This window comes from Kogia breviceps, chromosome 16 (genome assembly GCF_026419965.1).
Source record: "Kogia breviceps isolate mKogBre1 chromosome 16, mKogBre1 haplotype 1, whole genome shotgun sequence".
In the NCBI taxonomy this organism is placed as follows: domain Eukaryota; kingdom Metazoa; phylum Chordata; class Mammalia; order Artiodactyla; family Physeteridae; genus Kogia; species Kogia breviceps.
Window position 1 is genome coordinate 63,720,585 of NC_081325.1, and position 23,666 is coordinate 63,744,250.

General features: G+C 37.0%; 1 protein-coding gene across 2 annotated transcripts in view; it reads left to right on the forward strand.

Annotated features, from left to right (window-relative positions):
- Positions 1–23,666, forward strand: part of GPC6 (glypican 6) — a 1,090,913-nt gene that overhangs the window by 518,870 nt on the left and 548,377 nt on the right. For both annotated transcript variants that reach the window (XM_059042316.2, XM_067016260.1), the window contains exon 3: positions 20,975–21,366. In XM_059042316.2, the coding sequence (XP_058898299.1) occupies positions 20,975–21,366 (392 nt within the window). The remainder of the gene's footprint in view (positions 1–20,974; positions 21,367–23,666) is intronic.

A 23,666-nucleotide genomic window follows, 5' to 3' on the forward strand; every position in this document is an offset into this window, starting at 1 on the left:
ATTTCTTGCTTATAAAATGTCAGCTTCAGGACTTCCCTGGTGGCTCAGTGGTTAAGAATCCACCTGTCAATGCAGGGGACACAGGTTCAAGCCCTGGTCTGGGAAGATCCCACATATCACGGAGCAACTAAGCCCGTGCACCACAACTGCTGAGCCTGCGCTCTAGAGCCTGTGAGCCACAACTACTGAGCCTGCGTGCCACAACTACTGAAGGCTGAGCACCTAGAGCCCGTGCTCTGCAACAAGAGAAGCCACCGCAACGAGAAGCCCATGCACCGCAACGAAGAGTAGCCCCCTCTCACCGCAACTGGAGAAAGCCCGTGCACACAGTGCAGCCAAAAATAAAATAAATTAATTTTAAAAAAAGATTTATTAAAAAAAACCCTCGGCTTCGAATGTTTATAATTTATTCAGCAAAGACAAGATTTATTTAAGTTCATGAGGTAGTAATATACACTTGATAGCTCTATCTGTATGTTCCAAAGAAGAAACGAAAAATTAGAACTTTTTCATCCTAATCTATGTCATATTGTGCAAAATGTGTTTCTCATAAAATTCACTGTGGTGTTGCTTTGTATCTGTACCAGTCATTGAGATAAAATAAAATGGCGACGCTTAGTGAATGTTAATAGGGACACATGTAAATTGCAAGTCAGCCTCCTCTTTAAGCTATGCAGACAATAACTCCTCTGTTTGATGTGATTTCAGCAAGCATCTTTGATCCCAAACACCTCTTTCCCAAATGACTTGCTCGATAACTAAATTCCCTGTAACATGAACCAACGTCTTTCATATAATAATTAAAGTCTTAATCCCTATCAATAACTATGTGTCTCCCACAGTCCAGGCTTTGAGCTTACGTGTATTTATAATGAAGGGCATATGATTAAACAGAACTTCTCTGGTGAGGAGGTTTTGTCCCCACAACTATGAAAGAGCATAAATTGATTTGACAAACGTCAACCGAGCACCTACTATGTTTCAGACGCTCTTCTTGCGGCTTGAGCTTCCTCAGTGAATGTAACCAAACAGCCAAGATCCCTGTCCTTTTGAGCTTCCTGTTTTGGGCAAGGGTGTGGAAATTATCAGTAAATAGGAGCTTCACTGTAGGAAGCCAGAAATGGAAGGAAGGAATCAGTTAGGAGACAGTTGCAGTGAGGCAGGTGACAGATGAGGGCGGCCCGATCACAGTGCGGGCTGCAGAGCTAGTGAAGGGTGGTTGGATTCTGTACATGTCCTGAAAACCTCAACAGAAGGACTTATGGATGGATAGGATAGAGGTGGGGAGAGCAAGAAAATAGGGGAGTGTGAGAAGAGAGGAGAAAGTAGAAATTCATCCACTTTAAAAGGAAAATATGGATTGCACTGGTTTACCATAGGTCCTGCAACTCAACAATCCTCACTCTCTGACTACGCTGCAAATACACCTCCATCCTTCCCACTCCTCACAGCTAAATAGGATGGATTCTCACTTGAGTCAGATGGTTACAGTCCTTGTGCTGCCAAAAAAAATAGTTCCCAGAATCATTTTCAATTTTGGGAATCAACGGATAAGTTTATAAGATATAATTAGTGGGTTAATTTTCTTCATTTCGATGAAGACTGCCTTTAAAATCAATTTGCATAATTAACAGCTCTTATTTAAAACCTTGTGACTTTAGGGGGTGTGGCATAAAATGTGGATGTCTTTGGCTCTCACCAACTCTGGGGTATAGTTAAGAATATCCTGGCATTAATATCTCTAGTTCACAAGCAAGATATTCTTCCCCCATTATGGTATATGTTTGACAGCCATTTCACGAACACCCATCAAGGTCTCTCTAGTTGTTTCTTGCTGGATCCAGAGTATTTGCATATATGTGCCCCCTACCACTTCACTTCTTCCCTGCTTTGCTGCCTGTGTTGCTGTTCATGAGCCCTTGCAGGGTTTATTTATATATATATAAATTATTTTTCCTTATAGGTTATTACAAAATATTGAGTATAGTTCCCTGTGCTATACAGTTGGTCCTTGCTGGTTATCTATTTTATATACTGTAGTGTGTATATGTTAATCCTAACCTCCTACTTTATCCATCACTTTTCTAAATTAAACATAGAGCCCCACCCTTGTGTTGTAAATTGCCCTGGATTTCCACACAAACCCACATGGAATAATAGAGCTTCAAGCCTGTGTTAACTTGAAACTGACTTGAAATGATTTGTGTCTTGGTTTTAAGATTGTTTTTGTTTGAATGTGACTGTTTTTCGGAGGTCCATTGACACTCTGGCTGGCTTTGAAATTCATATAGTGAGAGATGACATTTCCTCAGGGGAGAGCTAAAACAAGTTGATAAATTGTTATTGTGCTACCTTTCAGAGGATGTCCTATAATTAAACCACACACTCACAAAAAGGACATTACAGAAATGTGATGGATCTGACTCAACCTCTTGAAATCACAGAAGTTCAAAATTAATGTCCAAAGCCCAAAGTCAAGTGTGCAATATTGAGTATTGTGGAAGTAATTTTGCTCTTGGGGAAAACATTAGCTGATGCCTGGATCTGAAAAATACCACAGCAGGATATATAGCAAAAGCCCAAAATTTGCTTTAAGTTTTTATTTATCTTATTTAGATGCATATGTATATTTTCCTATTTATATACTTTTGATAAGGAAAAGGTTTTATTACCAATTTGTTTAATGCTGTATCTGTTTCTATAGATCTGAACTTGACTGCATGGTCATGTTCAAACTGATTCAGAACAAATGCCTCCTCTTTTCCTAAGCAGTGAAGATCTATGTATTTGACTTTGAAGTCAACAACTGTGTAGCATTTAATGCCAAATCAAATGCAACATCAAATTACCTTGTATTCATTTAAATGAATTTGCAGATTTATGGCAGACTGGCACAGATCCAGAGAACTAGGGAAAGGACAATCACAGCAGATGACTGTAAGGAAGGAATATGAAGTAAATATCTGGGAATTAATTACCTGTAGGGTTAAGGTCCATTCTTGGAAAGAGTCAGGAGCAATTTATTCCACAATCAATTTGCAAGCACCCGGAGTGTAACAAACTAACAGGTAACATGGACTGTTCAAAAACAGGCCATGCCAAACAAAACTAATTTCCCTCTTCGACAAAGTGACTGATCCTATAGACTGTAAGACCCACTGGTTACAGCCCAGTTTGACCTTTGCACAGTTATCAGTGCTATTTCACATGGAATGGTCATTGACAAGCTTGCAAAAAATGGCTTAGATGGAATATATCAGGTAGATATTGAACTGGTTGGGAAAATGTTATTAGGCTTGGTCGATAAAGAGTATCAGGACAAGTTTGTGGTTATTTAGAAGTTTCCACAGGTTTGATTATGGACCTGTTATTGTTTTTGTTTGTTTGTTTTGTTTTAAATAAATGGCTTCATGAGAGAACATAAAATATGTTCAGATACTTGAAGCAAAGTCAGGTTTGTTGGAGCTTCTTTGCCAGAATCTCTGAAAACAAATTTCGGAATCCAAAATGAGTTTTAAGAAATTAGAATTGCAATCTAAACTAATTGGGAAGGAATTGCTGAGTGGTTAATACTAAAAAATATGCCAAAGGAAATAAAAACACTAAATTCCATAAATGCAAAATGTGAAAACAAATCTGTTGTTTACATTAGTATCAACTACTTGCTCTGCCTCTTATACTGAATCTCTGGCCCAAACCACACTTCCTGTTGCAAAGGAAAGATACCAGGCATGTCTGAGCTGGGACCAACAAAGATCAACAATGTCATTCGATTATTCAGATTATTCAGTCTTTTTATATGTTCAGTGAAGAGTTGTTACTCTTAAGCCTCAGTCACTGAAAGACCATAAACAGAGAGAGGTGACAATAAAGATCTACACACACAATTATAGAAGGAGGATATTGTTCACCTCAAGAGAGAATAATAGATACATAATTTTTACAGGAATATATTTAATTTGACATTAAATTATCTTTTTGATCAAGTGATGGGGAGGCAGAAAATTTCTTCTACTCTTCTAGGTTCTTAGACTGGTCTAAGAATAAAATTGACATGAGACAGATTAACAGGGTGAAATCATATAAAAGTTTAATAACATGTATACATGGGAGAGACCCAGGAGAACTGAGTAACTCATCAAAATGGCCGTCCTCAACTAAAGACAAAAGAGGATATTAGGGGTAAGGGATCTGGGACCTCAAAGGAGAGGAAGGCAATTGACATGAAAATGCAAAAGTAAATGTTTGTAACTGTTTGCAGGGCCATACAGAGACAAAGGGCCAGAGAGAGGACTCCGATCTCTAAGGGTTTCCCTCACCCCACCTAGCCCACATTTGCAGTATCTCTGGCGATAGCTGTATTCTGGGAACAGGCCATTTATCTATATAATTTTAGGCGGTTAGGGGGGAAGTCAAAGTTTCTTCCTAAGTCTTTTGGGCCTTAAAAATAATCTATATCCTCATGCCAGAGACATATTTTGGGGTGATAAATTTTTCTCCCCTACATAAGGATATCACACAACAGCTAGTATATTACATCTATTTTTGCCACCAAATACATTTTGGGGGGCCATTCTCAATAAAAATACTTCATAATGTCTATTCAGTTCCTCTGCCCATTTTCAACTGAGTTATTTTGGTTTTTTGTTGTTGAGTTGTCTGAGTTTTTATATTTTTGCATATTAACCCCTTATTGTATATATGATTTGCAAATATCTTCACCCATTTGTTTTTTTGTTGTTGTTGTTTTGTTTTTGTCTTTTTGTTTTGTAGATGGTTTCCTTAGCTGTGCAGAGCCTTTTTGTTTGATGTAGTCCCATTTGTTTATTTTTCTTTTTGTTTCCCTTGCCTGAGGAAGCATATCAAAAAAATATATATTTCTAAGACTGATGTCAAAGAGCTAATGCCTAGGTTTTCTTCTAGGAGTCTTATGGTTTCAGGTCCTACATTCAAGTATTTAATTCATTTTGAGTTAATTTTTGTATACGGTGTGAAATGGTAGTCTAGTTTAATTCTCCTACATGTGTCCATCCAGTTTTCCCAAGACAATTTATTGAAGAGACTGTCCTTTCTCCATTGTACATTTTTGCTCCTTTGTCATAAATTGATTGTCCATATATGTGTGGGCTTATTTCTGGGCTCTCAATTCTGTCTCATTGACCTATATATATATGTCTGTTCTTCTGCCAATATCATGCTGCTTTGATTACTATAACTTTGTAATATAATTTGAAATCCACATAGATACATAGAACAGAGTAGTGGTTACCAGAGGGAAAGAAGAGTTGAGGGAGAACAAAAAGGGTAAAGGGAATCAACAGTATGGTGACGGATGAAAGCTAAACTCTTGGTGGTGAGCATGCTATAGTATATACAGAAGTCTAAATATAATATTGTATTCATGAAACTTACATAATATTATGAACCAATTAAAAAATACTTAATAATACCTCATTGGGCTAGTATGATGAGAAAAATAATGTTGTCTTCTACACCAAATATAGATTTTAAATGGATAATAATGGTCATGGTTATTATTAACAAGTGTTTTCATTCTTGAGACAGTACTAATAATAGCTGAAAATTATATATTCCTTATTATGACCCAGACACTCTCATAATTACTTTCTATATATCATATGATCTTTACAACATCCTATGAGGAAGATACTATTATTATTTCCATTTTATAGATGAGGCACTAAGAGTAATGGGCATATGCCTACCTCTCAAATTTTGGTAAAACCAAGAGAATCCCAGTATTTGTCACTGACGCATCTTTCTAATTATGTCATGATGTATGTCCAATCTAACTCAGAGGCAGTGCTTTGGACATTCATATCCCTTCTTCTGATAGGACTGCTTTAGGTAACATTCTGCAATCTGTTAGATTGTATTTTTTCTGCACAGAGAAGATAGAATATAGCTTGGTGGTTCCTGTGTCTCAGTACAAGATAACAATATTAACCTCATCAATTTCATATTACCAAATAAATAAATAAGAGTATACAATGATTATTCCAAGAAATTGTAAAACATCTTTAAAATAATCTAAATGATATTCTCTAATTTTGCATAACCTCTTTGGAGAATGTAGTCTCAGAATTTTTTTTCATAAATTTATTTATTTTAGGCTGCGTTGAGTCTTTGTTGCTGCGCACAGGATTCCTCTAGTTGCGGTGAGCAGGGGCTACTCTTCTTGCAGTGCACGGGCTTCTCATTGCGGCGGCTTCTCTTGTTGCGCAGCGTGGGCTCTAGGCATGCGGGCTTCAATAGTTGTGGCTCGCGGACTCTAGAACATAGGCTCAGTAGTTGTGGCGCACGGGCTTAGTTGCTCCGTGGCGTGTAGGATCTTCCCGGCCCAGGGCTTGAACCCATGCCCCCTGCATTGCAGGCGGATTCTTAACCACTACGCCACCAGGGAAGCCCTCAGATTTATTTTTAATAAGAATTTGTCAGATGTTCTTCAGCTACATTATTGAAATGAAAGAGCAAAACAGCCCAGCTAAATGTTTTGTTTTAAATACACGATTATTATAATTGTTTCATTTCAAAGCCTTATTTAATTAGTAAAACACAGTAAGGATAATCAATTATGATTGATTTAAAAATATCTCTGGGAAAATTGTTCTGCTATGATATTGAAAATATAAGTAATTGCAAAGTTCTCTTTTAATGAAATAGCATTTAAAATTTTAAGAATTTTTTACAATTTAAATATAGATATGTATATATAAATTTAACTTTCTCACTTTGTAAAACTCTTTTTTTTGAAGAATGAACAAAACTTTTATACTACATTGCAAAATATGTAATTAAGGATTAAAATTAATTATAAAAGTGATGATACACCTATGTATCATCAGTATCACGTATAGTAGTATACAATTATTAGCATTCTTTAAATTTGAATATTTTACCTTCCATAATAGTTTGCTAATGTTATCCTACAGATAAGTAACACATTTTAAGAGTATTCTTAACATGGAACTCCTTTTGGTTTTCCTTTCTCATTTTCTTATTAGGAGTTAACTGCAGGCTTGTATAAGGAAGAGGTAATTTTAAATAATGAGACATTATGGACAGGAAAAATACATGAAGCCTTTTGTAAGGATTACTCATTGCTCTTAGAGGAATAGATTTTGGTCCTGATCTTTTTCTTCATGTGTATGTAGTACTTATTCTTGATTTATTTCATTTAATATTCTTTGACATTTATTTCTAGAAAAATTTTAAACAGATACCCTCATAATATTCAAAAAGCACCATATGTTTTAACTCTTTAATTTCCATTAGGCATTTATTTGAAATGGAAATCTCTAAATTATCATTTGGAATTTATACTTAAGGATCACAATACTGGCAGTTATACTAAGCCACTGGTGTTGTCAACATGGTTAGGCTTGATTTACTTTTTTAGTACAGTAGGTATAATTTAAGCAAAATTAAAATTATGGCCAATAGAGTTTTTGTCACATGTACTAAAATAATGTTATTCTCAAGTTTTCCTCGTCTTACTTTGGAAATGGCTTCTGCAACCCACTTAATTTGACATCTTTGGCACAATGAACCAGAACCTGGCTTGGAAAGACACAAAAACTGCATTGGCAAATGATCTGCCAAGTGACCCATGAACAAAAGCGAGATTGGATTGCCCTTAGAAATAAACCTATTTGAATTTTATTATCTCCAGAGCACCCTGTGTCTCTAATCTTGTGAAAGGTTAGTAGTCTATCCATCAGAGCAAGATAAGGGTGCTGGTTGATGTCTGCTCTTGATGATAACTGAATCCAGCAGTTGGAGCTGGAAGAAGGAGATTCATTACCATCAGCAGTTCAAAAAAGAGAGAGGGGAATGGCCATAGATGGAGTCATTCACAACAAGCCATGTTTTCCTAGGTCAGGATATTTAAAACAAAGCAAAACAAAAAACGAAGAACTGCTATATTGAGGAAGCTTTGCAGAGCCCTTTAAAGAAGTCCCCCTAAATCAGAGCTGTTTTAAGACTACCCTTTGTAGAGATTACCAAGTTCTAACATGTAGATACTTTCTTTAAAACTACTGCTAATTGCTTTGGGGAGCTTTTTATGACAAACATCAGAATAAAAATAAGAGTGATATCATATCACTATATAACATATGGCTAATAATGAACAAATATTATAAAATATCCAATAAAGTCTAAAATAATCAGCCTGTGGTACAAATAAAACTTTTTTAAGTTAAATGAATATATTCTTTTGTGGACTTTTACATGCGATCTATATAACTCAAGTTGGGATAGAGGTCATCTAAAAGGTATTTGTAAATTTAAAACATACCAATGGATCAAAATAAGCATGTCCTTTAACTAGGGGTTAATTTAATTTTGACATTATGAGAAATAGGTTGCATACATTCAACATTGTAGAATTTCATAAAAGATATGACACTCAATAATTGATACTATGAAATGTTTAATAATAGTTGTTTTTGTTTATTGCATTCCAAATGATTGATGTTATAAAAGTAAAATAGCCATCATACAACATGAGATTAATGAATTCAGTATTTTTTTCTTTGAGAAGAATCTGGTAAATGACTGGCAAAGTGAATGTAACCAATTTCAAGCAAATTTAGATCAAAGTTAAATTAATTCATCTGTATTTATATCTTACACAAGAATACTGTATGTCTTATTATATACCTATACCAGGATATCCATTGTTTATGCATTCATCAAAACAATATAGTTACATTAGAATTAAACATCTATGCTGCCAAGTGGGGCTGTTGTTCATTTCCCTTTGATAGATTTAAAGAATCAAATGATTTCTAAGATATGACCTGGGGAGGCTGTGCCATCTCTTAGTCTTGTCCAACAAGCTCAAGCATGTGGTGAGTGACAAAAGTGGTTGGAAGTTGCCCTGACTTTCTTTACATTTTTGTTGTTGTCAAATGTTTATAGAAACATTCCTAGAATTACACAATTTATCATCCTGTGCTAATGTTCATCCAATGCCCACCAAAAGCTCTGCAGAGAAGACAATGACTTTAAATTCATAATAATTGAAACCTGAAACTGATGGTCTTTTTTCTTTAGTTTGAGCCGACATCTGTAATAATGAACAACGGAATTTTGTTGAATACTGATTACATCAATTAGAGAAATCCTTTCTCCATCTAGTAATAAATAGAAATTATCTGTATTTTTCAGAGCATTTATTCAAAAACCCAAAGTGTAGATGTTTTTAATATTAATAGATAATTACCTAACATTACTGAGAGCATTATTTTATAGCCAGCATGCTGTACTTTTTATTTCTTTTTTTAATTAATTAAGTCCTTTTTACTAATCAGTAGGAATCCACTAGATTTAAAGTCAAAAGACTCAAATTCTATTCCTTCTACTTTGCTAGTATAGTCTGTAATTTTGAGTAAATTTCTTGTTTATTTTCGGCCCTCTCTGTGCATTTAGGTATTTCCCCTCTGTCATCAAGCAATATTTTTGTGTTCAAGAGGGCTTTTCATGTTAAAATAATATCTATTTTTTTCCAAATATAAAAGCAATTTATAGTCATTGTACAAACTCTGGAAAATTAACAATGTACAGAGAAGAAAATACAAATAAGCCATAACATTCTACCCATTGTAAACTGGTTTTGCATATGTATTTTTAAAATTTTTCTCAATGTGTATGTGTTTGTCATTTATTTATTTATTTTTACAAAATTGGGATTGTACTTGATACATCCTTTTGTATCATTTTATATCTTACCAATTTCTGTCATAATGTCTTATACCGGAGGTAGATTTCCCATGAATATGGTAAAGTTTATGTTTCAAGACCCTTCACTTGAATAGACCCTATCCAGTGTCCTATGCCTTATTTTGTACTTGTAATTTTGTATTATTTGTTTTAAAAGAGTTTTCTAAATTTATAAGCTTCAATTCTCATATTATCTATAGAGTCTGTAGATTCTGAAGCCATACAGCCTGGGTTTGTAATCCCAGCTACACACCTGTTAGCTATGTACCTTGTAAGTTACTTAACTTTTCTGTTTCCCCCAAAATAAAATTCAGACGATAATAATAACTATCTCATAGGGTTGCTGACAAGATTAAATTAGTGAACACATGAGAAGCCCTTTAAACAGTAGCTCACTCATAGTGCTTAGTAAGAGTTAGCTTTTAAATGTTCTTTAAAAATAAACATCACATAATAGTTTACAGTGTGGATTAGTCATTCTTTGGGGATTTTTAATTTTTCTCTCCTTTTTGCTAAAATGAATAAAAGAGGAATATCTTTACACACATAGTTTTGACCTTACTTTGCATTTGAACCATCTTCTTTTATTAGAGGTATCCTGCATTTCACTTTTTCTTTAAAAAAAACAAAGACAAGTAGTAGATATCAAAAAAGTTAACATTCTTCTTTTGCAAAATGTAGATAGTTAAAAACAACTCAAAACTGAAGGTGGGGTATAGCAAAATATGTGAATATATTATTATTTGATTTATTTTTTAAAACTTACATTTTGTACTGACTTTTGCTTTCATTTAAACATCTGTTAAGCAAAGTAAAAAAGTCCTTTTTATTCCAGGACTTTTCACATGTTTTTGGTATTGCAGGTTTTTGATGGGCCAGAAAGGATACCACTTAATAAGTTAGTGTTAAATTAAGATATAATATTTTCACAAAAAGTTATATTTAATTATGCTTTTGCAACTCAGCATTTCCCAATAAACAACTTCTTCCTCCCGTTGTCCATGTTATGTGCTTAAATGATGGCCTGATTAGACTTTTGTAATCATTCCATTTCCCTTTGTCATGAATTAATTTGGACATTATCAGACCTTTTTCCTCCCTCTTCCCATATTGTACCCCTCCTTCCCTCACCATGGGATAAGCCCCTTGTCCTGTAATCAGTGAAGGCAGAGGGTGACTGGGGAGGGGTTGTTAAGTGGTGGAAAGGAAAAAGAGATGGAAGACAAAGGAAAAGAGACTAGCACACTCTTATCCCCCAGGACCACTGCCAGTGCTTTTCACATACTCTTGACACTGACCAGTGTTTGGCTGCCTTCCCAAGACCAGAGCACTAATTTTCTACTGCAAGAAAAGAGAGAAGGGAAAGTAAGTGAAGGGAAGGAGAAAATAGGGTCTTTCCTGATGTATAATATGGCTTCTCCCTCCGTCATTATTACTCCTTTCCCTGCCCATTTCACCATCAATCATGCATTGACCTAAAATGAAAGTATTAGAGAACAGAGAAGGGCTGCAGTGATTTTCAATCTTGGCTATACTTTGGGATCACTTGCAGAGCTTGAAGATATATCGATACCTGGATCTCACTCTGATGGATTATAATTTAGTCTAGAATGCAGCCTGGGCATCAAGATTTTTTTTTAAGTGATTTTAATGGGCAGCCAAGAGGGAAAAAGAAGTAAATTTCATTTGGCTCTTTTTCCTTACTCTCCCTAAAAGCCTACATAATCTCTTGTTCCAGTACCCGCAGGTTCTTATCATTGACTTTTCACCTACAAACTACCTTTAGCCCCACTTCTCCGAGCTCACCCTTGGTGGTTTGATATTGGAGAGGTGTGTTCTACCCTCTGGCCCAGTGAGTAGTTGGGTGAAGAAGTCAGGGGAGCTGGACGAAGAACTGGATTTGTAAAGAGAGAAATATACTATGAAGGGAGCATATACTCCATGCTGTGGGTAGTCATCAGAAAAAAATGGAAGCACGGTGTTGGGCAAGCCCTAAAGAACGCTGTCCGTAGGCCAAAGCTAAGGAGCTGCCCAATGATGAAGGTGAACTCAGAAAACATAGCCGATTTCAATTTCATATGCATTGCTGAGGGTGAGATACAAATACCACCTGCAGTCTCAAAACACTTGTTTGCTTTTGGCAGCAACCGTCAGCAACTTTCAAACTTAATTCATGACTCCCAGCATTAATAGTTTATCTATACCGCCTTGTGAACATAAATGGCCTAATCAGTCTTTCTTACTTTAAAAGAGATCTTTGGGAGAAATAACCTACCCAGAAATAAAACATTTATCAATCTAATGTGTAAAGGATCACTAAGTATAGAAAAAATTTCACCTTGTGAAATGTGAATTCAAATCGACAATTTCTATAAACTGCTCTGTTGCTTCAAATCTCCCTATATCGGCCAGTTACAGAGCGCTGCTTCCAAGTAACTTTTCTTTGTGCAGCTGAATTACACACCTGATTCTGAAAAGTCTCCTGGCTTTGGGTCTCTTCAGCTGACTTTACCTTAATGGTATTGAATTAAAGGACTTTGTTGCAAGGTATCGGTTATTTTTAACAAATACTCATGATAGTAAACTGATGACTTTTCATTAAAAATTTCTTCATGGAAAAGTCCAGTCAACTTGATTAGATACCTTGGAAGAATATAGAATGGTGGTGTCCAGTTGAGCCGAATAATGTGTTTAAAAATGCATTTACTGTATCCTAAGTTTCTGGGCATTTATTTTTTCCTGACTTATTGGTTAGAAGTATTTCCCCGGAACTCTTACGTTTCTACTTATTTAGATCTAGTTTATAAGAATTTCCAGCATACAATGGGAGTAATGTAATGAAAATGACCTTTGGATTAATATAGCAAACAACTTTTGACTTCTGTATGGTAACATTTTAAACAACTGATATATTTATTATTTTCTGAAAATAATTCTCCTAGATTTATTATGGGCATTTTATTTTGTTGTAGGGCCTTGTACGATGTTAAAAGACTGTTTAAATTTTTATTTTCATTATCGTGAAAAAAAGTTTGAAAAAGAAAATTGTATTATTTTTTAACCTTAACCTAGTATCAGAGGAGAGTGTTATTTTTTCTTTTCCCTTTTCATTTTTGTACTGTCTATTTTACATTCCAGGTTTACTGTAAGATTTTCTCCTCATGAAAATCTCCAGGGACTCATTAAACCACAACCTTAGAAAAATTTAGGGTGTCTACTTTAAAATCACTAAAGTCACCTAAATCCTCTAAATCATTTAAGTGATTTAAGAATTTACTTTTGGATTTTAGTTACCTCGCAGGGGAATATAAAGAGTTGAACAGGCTGCAGGGCTGTCAGGGCAAATTTTAACATATAAGATAAAATAATGGAGGAAAGAACTTTTATTCTACTACTAAGAGATAACAGACTAATAATTAAATTGTCTTCCTACTTACAAGAATGCAAGGGCATAATACATTCTGTTTGATTAATTTATCTTAAAACATTTCACTTAGGATTTTGACCCTTTATGCCAGGGATTGGCAAAATTTTTTGGTAAAGGCTGGATATTAAATATTTGGAGCATTTTGTTCCCATATTCTTTGCCATTGTTGGTTTATATTTTGCTTGTTTGCATTTATTCAAATGTTTAAATGTATTTGTTGATAATATATACATGTTATTATAAAACAATATCTATAATATATGTGTATATATATGTTATAAAATGGGAGATATGTAAAGTCAAATATTTTTAGCATCCTTTTGCATACCAGTCACTGTTCTGTGCACTGTAGCTATAATCACAGGTTCGGTCACTGATTTTCTTCCAGTGGAAGCCACTCCTTTGAGGAAGATATACCAACCCTAGGGATTTGCGTGTGCTCTCCAGTCTCAGTTATCTACATTAGCTAATTAGTATTAGTGGAAAAATAATCACACGTGAAAATTATTTTTAAAAGATAATTTAGATTTGATTTTAGAATGCACTTTGCAATTTATATTTAAGTATGGTTTTACCCAGTGTCCCAGGAGTTTGTTATACTTCTCATTAATTACTCCAATCACAGTGTGAAAATTGGACTTCGTGTAAACTACAAAGCTGCCCTGCTGTCCCATTGTCTCTTAGAACTCACCCTATCAGCAGTGGTCTGGAGCTCTGGGTCGTGCACCAGTTTAGTGGTCTAGGGCAACTTGCTTAACATTTCTGGGCCTCAATTTCCTCATCTGCAGTCTGATTATAATAATCCCTCAAACAGGAAATCTGTAGATTACTACTTTCAACTCACTTTGAAATTATATAGGCTCCTATTAATTTCTGGGATGAACTGGCTGACTAAATCATAATGCTTATTATAACATAATAAACATAATCTATGAAAACACACACACACAGAGCAAGAGAAAGTATGAATTAAGAGATAAGGGGCGAATCACAAATGAAGTTTTGCTTACAGCAACTTCGTCTCAGTAATTACAGATTCTGATTTCTCCCTTGTTGAATAAATTGTTATTTTGAAAATCATTTTATTTAATTTCAACCCCATAATTTTTAAAAATGCCTACTGAGGGTCTGTTTCTTACACAAAAACGCACCTGATGTTTAAGAAAAACTACAAAGATGACATAATAGGATATCTATTCAAAATAGTTCTCCTCTTTCCCTGACATAATTATTTAACCTGAATAATGCCGAAATAAAACGTGGCATTGTCTTGCTTACTGAAAACAACAAAGTTCCAAACTGAGTTTATTTGACTAGCTATTGGATGGAAGGAGGCTTCAGTGCAGTGTAGGAGACGGGGTGGTTTAAGAGTTAACTCAAGCGAGCCATTGCCTAAATGAAGTGCGCGAGTGAACGTGAATGCAGGCAGCTTGGTGAGATTGTGAGCGGTGGGGTTAAGGCCCAGCAGGACCAGCGGCAGGAGAGGCAGCAGTGAAGCCAGGCAAAGCACATGGCTCAGAACAGGAAGAGATGTCCAGAGAGGAAGCGAGGGTCCGGTAGAGCCGTCTTGATAACCACCATACTTCAGAGCAGAGCCTACAGGGCATTGTACATGTAGATGCACATGACCGTGGAGCCTGGGATGATATGAATGTTTACATATTTATAAATACATGAGTTTGGAGGATGACAGTAGAGCACGTCGGTTATGTCCGCTCTAAGATGTGGTCGTAGCATCTCTCTCCCACAGTTATGACTATCTAAGAGGAGCCCGGTCCACATGGAGGCAGGATGTATTTCACTGGGTGTTGATGTTCACCATCTATTTGTTCGTTCACTAGTCACCACTTTTTAAGGCCCTACCCTGTGATAGGCACCATACGTGGAAATGGTAGTATTGGTCACCAGCAGTCTTACCTGTGAACAGGATGTGTGTTTCAGCTCCTTTCACTTAAAGCACACACAGCTCCTCAAGTTCATCTTGTAAATAAATTGCGAGGCTGATGAGGTCTAGAAATGTGCTGGCTTTTTCTTGGAATGTTTTGATAGCCTATTTCGAGGCTTCTGGAATTTATCAGTCGAAGGGTGGTACTCAGTGGGTAGGGTGAGTGTGATTTCGTCCCCTTAGGGGACATTTGATAATGTCTGCAGACAATTTTGTCCTCACTACTGGAGAAAGGATGTGCCAATATCATGTATAGGTGGAAGCCAGGGATGCTACTTATTATCTTACAATGCACAGGACAGACACCTAACAAAGACTGTCCAGCCCAGGGAATTCCTGGTGGTCCAGTGGTTAGGACTCCATGATTTCACTGTCAGGGCCCAAGTTCAATCCCTGGTTGAGGAACTAAGATCCCACAAGCCACATGGTGTGGCAAAAGTAATAATAATAAATTTTTAAAAAATTTTTTTTTAATTTTAAAAATCAAAAGAAAAAAGATTGTCCAAGGAATAAATATACAGACGTAGAGAATGGACTTGAGGACACGGGGAGGAGGAAGGGTAAACTGGGACGAAGTGAGAGAGTGGCAGGGACATATATACACTACCTAATGTAGTATTCTACATTAGTATTCTACACATAGCTAGTGGGAAGCAGCCGCACAGCACAGGGAAATCAGCTCGGTGCTTTGTGACCACCCAGAGGGGTGGGATAGGGAGGGTGGGAGGGAGACGCAAGAGGGAAGAGATATGGGAACATATGTATACGTATAGCTGATTCACTTTGTTATACAGCAGAAACTAACACACCATTGTAAAGCAGTTATACTCCAATAAAGATGTTTTAAAAAATAAGATAAAATAAAGTAAAATAAAATAATTTAAAAAAAGATTGTCCAGCTCAAAATGTCAACAGTGCTGAGGCAGAGGCCCCTGATGTAGAAGACCGGCATCCAGCTGTCCATTCCACATAAGCCATGACCTGCCAAGGGTGACATTGCGTGTGGCAAGGACTCCCTGTGCAGCACCTCTCTTCTTATAGAGTCTCGGTGTCTGGGGGGTGGGAAGAAGTAGGTCATTTAGGGACCATGTGTAAGTCTATCGGAGAAGAGAGTAAATGGTGCTGGGGTTCTTCTTCCTCCGTAACCCAGCATTTCCATGCTGGTCACATCAGGTTATGATGTAAGCAAGGAGACTTTGAAAGGAGAAGGCATCTCGGAAGATATACTTGAAAGCTGACAGGTGTATGCAGAGGGAAGGACTCTCCTAGTCACTTAACCTTGAAAAGGGCCTGGGTCGGGGGCAGGATGGTAGCTTTCCTGTGTCTATGAAACATAATCCTTATAGGATACCAGCTTTCTGAATCATTTACCCTCCATGCCAGCAACTTGAGGTTTTTCCTTAGCCAAACCTGGGGTTCTGGGCTGGCTGAACTGATTTAGCATGCTTTTGTGGAGAGGAGGGCAGAAAGAAAGAGATTATGAGAGTAATACACTCAACACAAATATGTGGGTTTAGGGCAGCAAATTGAATATACCCGCTTCCCCTGGTGAGACAGATGCTGTCTGTGATCATGCATAGATACAGTCTCCAGTGACACCAGTGACCAAAGCTTTTCACTCACTGGGTTCTGGGATGATGTGGATTTACACCACCATCTGAAGCACTCATTTTAAATGACCTTTCAATGAGGAGTGTTTTGGAGAGCATGAGAATAGAATAGGAAGATGCTACAATTTCTAGGTAAATGCTAAACAGTGCTTGATCCAGTTGCCATGCCCAATCCCCCTGCGGTAATATTAACTAGATAACACTTCCAGCTTAAATGGGCCAAGTGTTTGCTGTTTTGTGCGGCCTGCAGATTCCTTGAGAGCCCTTAGACTGCCTTTCTCCTGTTGCTTGCACCTCCCCTTGGTCCTGGGTGCACCTTACATTTTGATCCATTCACTTGGAGGCTTTATTTGAAGCCTTTCTCAGATATCCTTAGGGCACCTTTTGGCTCCTAGGAGTTGATTTTTGCCCCTTAAGAGGCATCTCCAAGCGATCAGTGACATGCATAGACTCTCTTTTTGCTCTTGGAACAGTGGTGGTTTGTATCTACAAGATGTTCTCCCACTTGGGGCAGTCTGCCCTGCAGCAAACAGATGTTCCCAGCCAGATCTCCCCTCTAGATGAATAAAATCCTCCCAGAGGCTACTGCTGGCTGGAAGAAATTCTTTTGTGCATCTATAAAGCATAACTGAGCCCTAAGCAACCACCTTTGATGTATATTTTGTGATTGGGGAAGGAAAAAATTTTTAAAAACATCTTCATCTGCCAAACTCTTACAGATGAGAATTTTTGTTGACTGAAGCCTTTATCCACTGTGTGCTTTGACCTGTCCCATGAAACAAAGGGTTAGATTGAGGTGGTTTTTTTTTTTTTTTCGTTATATGGCTCTTCAATTTTATTCTCTATGCTGTTTGGGCATAATACTTTCTCAGCAAAATGGGTGTGATAACTGTCTTCCAAATCCCCATCTTGTTTGGTTTGCTGAGACAGTTTTCATCCAAGCATAAAATACTTTTGTTCAAAGAGTCACCCTTCAAAAGGTGGAAGTTTAAGTCTGTGAGCATGCTAAAAATGAAATGAGAATACGTATTTTTTGGAGGACATTAGTTTTGCCTCACTACCTCAGATCCCCACCTTTCGTAAGATTTAAGATCAATGTACTTTAGCTTTTTTTTTTTTTTTTTTTTTTTTTTTTTTTTTTGCGGTATGCGGGCCTCTCACTGCTGTGGCCTCTCCCGCTGCGGAGCACAGGCTCCGGACGCACAGGCTCCGCGGCCATGGCTCACGGGCCCAGCCGCTCCGCGGCATGTGGGATCCTCCCGGACCAGGGCACGAACCCGCGTCCCCTGCATCCGCAGGCGGACTCTCAACCACTGCGCCACCAGGGAAGCCCGATCAATGTACTTTAGGGTACCAACATTTTTCGTAATTGCCTAATGCATTAGCATCCTTCAATACCAAGTGTTAACTTTGACTGTGAGATCACTAAAGCGTATAATGATTTTGAACACGGAATAATAACTTGACTTTTGAGGACCACTGAAGCTAAGAGCAAACTTTTGAGACAATGACATACCCTTAAACACAAAGTTAATCCTGGAATCTAATAAAATGTTTCTTGAGCCATATTTATGGAAATCTGATAACTTAGTTTCTATATTCAATTATGATACCAATTTGGGCATAAAGACACAAAGCACAAAGCACAGTGAGTGGGCAATCTGATTTTAACTATTCAGCTACAAAATGGTCATAAGCCTAAGATTTAATTTTCCCCATGTCAGGAGAGGAAAAGTCAAGGAATGTTACCTTCTGTAAAAGAAAAAACAAAATGTTCATCCCTACAGAGAAGGATTTATACCTGAAATCTTTGGAGAACAATGAGAACCAGAAGATTTTTCTTTTTTTTTTTTTTCTTCTCTTGCAAATCCAGACCACACTACTGATTACTGACTATTCATTGCTGAAGGCAGTACTCTGTATTCAGTAAATTAAGCTTTTATTTCAGAGTCCAACAAAATAATTGACCTCAAAAAGAAGATAAATGAATAGGCTATCCGGAGCTCGTGATGAAAATCTACTTTCCAGTCTCATTATATTAGTATTTTTCAATTCAGTGATCTTTCCATTCTTTCATAGTTTCTTTCACAATTATAACACCTTTCACTCTGCTCCTATATGAACAAGGCCAAGCTCTTTTATCCTTGGTTTCAAGACTGAAAGATTTTACTATGCTATTCTTATAGTTTGCTATTAATATTAATAATTTAATATAGTTTCCATTCTAGGATAATACAAGTTACTAGTAAATTTCTGAAAAACTTCTGAAATGTTTCTTATTTCATAAAATCATAAATGACATAGACATATAGCATATATAAATATTTTGATTAATTAATCCTTTGACAGTTTTGAACATTTTTGCCCTAAGTGATTTTCCTTAATGAATCCTCGAAGATTAGGGAGGTTTAAAACTATTTAGCCTGATTTTTACATTTGGGAAAAATTAAAATAAATTATTTGGTGCCTTGAACAAGATTACACAGGGGTAATAAGCCATGACTTTCAGATAATCCCTCAGTTTTTGCTACCAGCGTAGCAACATAATTTCTGTACTTAAGAAAAAAAAATGTATTCTTTCATAGTAAGAGGATAAACATTGAACAGAGTCGTTTTTAAGATTTAGTGTATTGATTTTATTTGAAAACAAATACAAAATAATCACCATCATAGACACCATTTTTTCAAGACAGTGATTCAATGCTGTATTTTTCGGAACTGAAGTAGCTAAATCAAGGGCTTCTTCAGGCACCGTCTGATATTGACAAAATTAGGTGTAGCTTCCATAGAATTCATAGAGAGAGTCATTGCTTTTTCTCTTCTGCATCCCAGGAAAAGAATCCCACAAGCCCCCAGAAAAAAGAAGAGGTTTGTATTTGATCCCTACTGGGATTCCTTGAGGTATCCAGGACTTGCTTTTTCCCCGGCCTTAACTGAGAGGGGCCGTAGCTTCTGGGAATAAGAGGGAACTGTAGGAGGTAAAGCGGAATTACTCTGTTGTTGGTAACTTGGATTTACAGACTCAGAAGAATGATCTTTCCATAGCCATTTTCCCACCCCCCGTCACATTCTCTGAATGGGATAAAACCTGAGCTTGCTCTACGCAGGCTCATTGGTGCAAATGGGTAAGTATCACACACATATGCACGGTGTCTTTTTTTTTTTTTTTTTTGCGGTACGCGGGCCTCTCACTGTTGTGGCCTCTCCCGTTGCGGAGCACAGGCTCCGGACGCGCAGGCTCAGCGGCCATGGCTCACGGGCCCAGCCGCTCCACGGCATGTGGGAATCTTCCCAGACTGGGGCACGAACCCGTGTCCCCTGCATCGGCAGGCGGATTCTCAACCACTGCGCCACTAGGGAAACCCTGCACGGTGTCTTGAGGGAGACTGATATGAAGGCCTACCAGTACCGAGGGACGTTGCTTTTGCCATCCTATTTTTTTGCCTACTACTACTCCCAGAAACACTCAAGTGCTACTGCAGGATGGAAGAGGTCATTTCTTGGTAGACTCTTTTTCATTTAGAACCTCTTAACCAGAAAGCCCAAATGCCTGTATTTTATTCAAGTGCTATAAAATGATAGTGATAGCATATGATGATAATGCCTGGTACTTCATAACCTTCTTATGCATTATGGCAGCCTAAATTATGTTTATGGTAGCCTTGGCAGTAAGTGCATTTAATTGCATTATGAATCTTTAAACACTGATAATTGATTGCTATATATAGCAACTACAAAGAGTCCAAATATTACATTAATTTGAATATCCCATTTATGAACTTTTCCAAATAAAAGCACTTTAATTGAATTTGGTGGTAGAACAGATTTGTAAATAGACTGGAGCAAATTTTCTTTATCACTTATGCATTTATTATTATATTAATGATAATACTTAGCCACATATTCTGATTTGAGTTAATATGAAACTATAGGATTTTCTAAAATTACCAATAAATGGAAATATAATTGAACCTTTTTGGAGGAGTATTAAACGGTAAATTCCTAACGTTAATGGATGTTCTTTCAGACAGAATCCCATGATCTTCTGTTTTCTTTGACTCAGAGAAGATCGTAGATGTAGGTCAAATCTCATTTAAAATATTATCAGTTTATGGATACCTTAATCACAGGATACATTTTTTTCTGTGAAAATAACCATTAGAAGCAGTTGTTTTTAAGGTAAGTAGATGTCTTGGACTTCCTAGATCTTGCTAATTTATGACTGCTTTCTTGTTTTATCTGCAGAATTTTTCCGAGAGCTTCTGGAAAATGCAGAGAAGTCACTAAATGATATGTTTGTACGGACCTACGGCATGCTGTACATGCAGAATTCGGAAGTGTTCCAGGACCTCTTCACAGAGCTAAAAAGATACTACACCGGGGGCAATGTGAATCTAGAGGAGATGCTCAATGACTTCTGGGCTCGGCTCCTGGAACGAATGTTTCAGCTGATCAACCCACAGTATCACTTCAGCGAGGACTACCTGGAGTGTGTGAGCAAATACACAGACCAGCTGAAGCCATTTGGAGATGTTCCCCGGAAGCTGAAAATTCAGGTCACTCGCGCCTTCATTGCTGCTCGGACATTTGTCCAGGGGCTGACCGTGGGCAGAGAAGTTGCAAATCGGGTTTCCAAGGTAATTGAAAATCTACTGTCTTTCTAATTGGCCTTTCTCATTTTTTTTGGTTTGTTTTTAAAACCATCGTTTAAAAAAGAAATTCAAGGGAAAATTTCTCACTTACAGTGGTCCTTGCTCTTAGAGAAATCAGCTAAATGTTAAAGCTTAATTCTCTGTGTGAGAGAAGCCAGGATTTCAAGCCATTGCATGTGGTTTGAAACATAATGTCAATATTTCTCAGCAATTCGGCAGAGAAGCTTTTATCAGAAAATGCATGAAAACAGGTGTCTTGTAACCATGACCACCTGGCATTTCTGATCGGTTTTAAGGATGATAAATACTCATGAAACAGTCCATCCGGAGGTTATAATCCTCCAGGAAGTCCCTAGGAGACAGTCTTATGGCGCTGGCAAGTGGAGACAAGTTGTTGCTCTGAACACCAGCACCTGGCATTTCTTCTTCTTCATCACCCTTGTCAAAGTGGCCGAATTCCTTACTAGTAAGGGAAGAGCTGACACCTGTAGAACTGGATTAGGGAGGACTAATGAATACAGAGTGTAGAATCTGGTGGAGAATTCTTTTTGTTATCCATTACCTTTGCAATTCAATGCCGTGTATTGCGTTGGGCTTATGAGAAAGATAAATCACTAATACACGTCTGTGCCTTTCCTTGAGGATGTCTCTAAACCTTTACTGCAAGGGTTTTTTTTTTTCCACTGCTGTTTTTAAAACATTGAATGTTTCCTGGGTAGAGGATATATGCCTTCGTTTAAATTCTTCCTTGACATTCAACTGCTCTTATGAGATGAGCGTGCCCATTTATGAGGGCAGTCCAACAAATAAACTGAAAGATGATTACTTTAAGAGGTAAAGTTAAAACAATAGATAACAGAAGTCTGGTATTATGTCACCCCAAGAAGGTCATGTTTGCACAAAGATTATTGCTAAATATTACTTTCTTACTGCAGGGTCGTGCCAAAGAGCCACATATTTTTTATAACTATTAGTACCATCCTGGCATGTTTCTTTTTTCCCCACTTTAATCTCCTTAATATTTACCTCTCAGTATCAAGATGTATATACCCTTAAAAATGTTTCTCTATGGCTGTGTTTGTAAAATTCATAGCAATCCATTTTTTTAATTATCAATTCTTAAAAAGTTTACTTGAGCATATGGAAAGATTATTTGGAAGAACGCTCTGATGAGGATAAACACAAGGGATTTAATAATATAAAGGGCCTGTAACTTTGATGTTAAAAACAATTTTTTTATTGAAAAATCAACAACATTCTAGATACCAAAGGAAATAGAACCCCAAAAGTGGATTAATAAGGAGTTGGCCAGGTGGAGTAATAAGAGGAAATATGATTATCTGGGGAAGTCTGTGAAATATAGATAGATATAAGAAATAAATATATATTCCATATATTCTTGAGAGAGAGATTTTGTTTAAAAAAAGTTTAGTCACAGTGACTTCAAATTGAAGTCTTTGCTTTTATTGAAGAATGAGAAACGTGAGGTAAGAAATTCAAGACATGGATTGATATATGCAATATTCCTGATTGTTTATGTAGAGTCTGCCTGAGTGTGAATAATGATTAGGTACATATATTTTGGTCGGGGGAGGTCTCAGTGAGGTAAGAGAATATTTTCTATCAAAGCATCTAAAAAGCCAGAGGAGAGGTTGCTGCTGACTGACTGACTGTCTCTCCTGTTTCTCAGAGGATGGCATTAACAACAGCCCGGAAATGGCACCTCTCCTTTGTCATTCCCTGGCTGTCTTATTCTGAGGTCTTTGTGTACCAAAATCTAACATGTCCACCTTCATGGTAAAGGTTGATATCATGGACCAACCGTCAGTAGAGTATGACCTTTAGTTTTTTTTCCAGATGTGAGGAGAGAGATACTCAACAACCCTGAGATCTTTCTTCCCTTGATTTCTTCATGACCAACATTCATTTGCAGAACAGCTGCTGTGGGTTTGCAATGTAGTTTGTGGTCGTGTAACTATGAATGTTTACTGTTCTATGCAGATATTAGCTTTTCTGACCTGAGTTTCATTAGCCCTAATCTACTCAAATCATAAATCCCATGCTGACATCTGGTCACTGCCTTCTAGTCGGTGGGTGGGTGGGTGGGTGGATGGATGGATGGATGGATGGATGGATGGATGGATGGAGAGAGAGATGGATGTGGATATACAGCCTTGGTTTAAAAGAAGCTAAGCAATTTTTCCTCAAATAATTTATGGCTCAGGGATTTAAGTATTTTATCAGTGAACTTTCTCACCTAATGATTACCAGATGGTCTGTAGCTC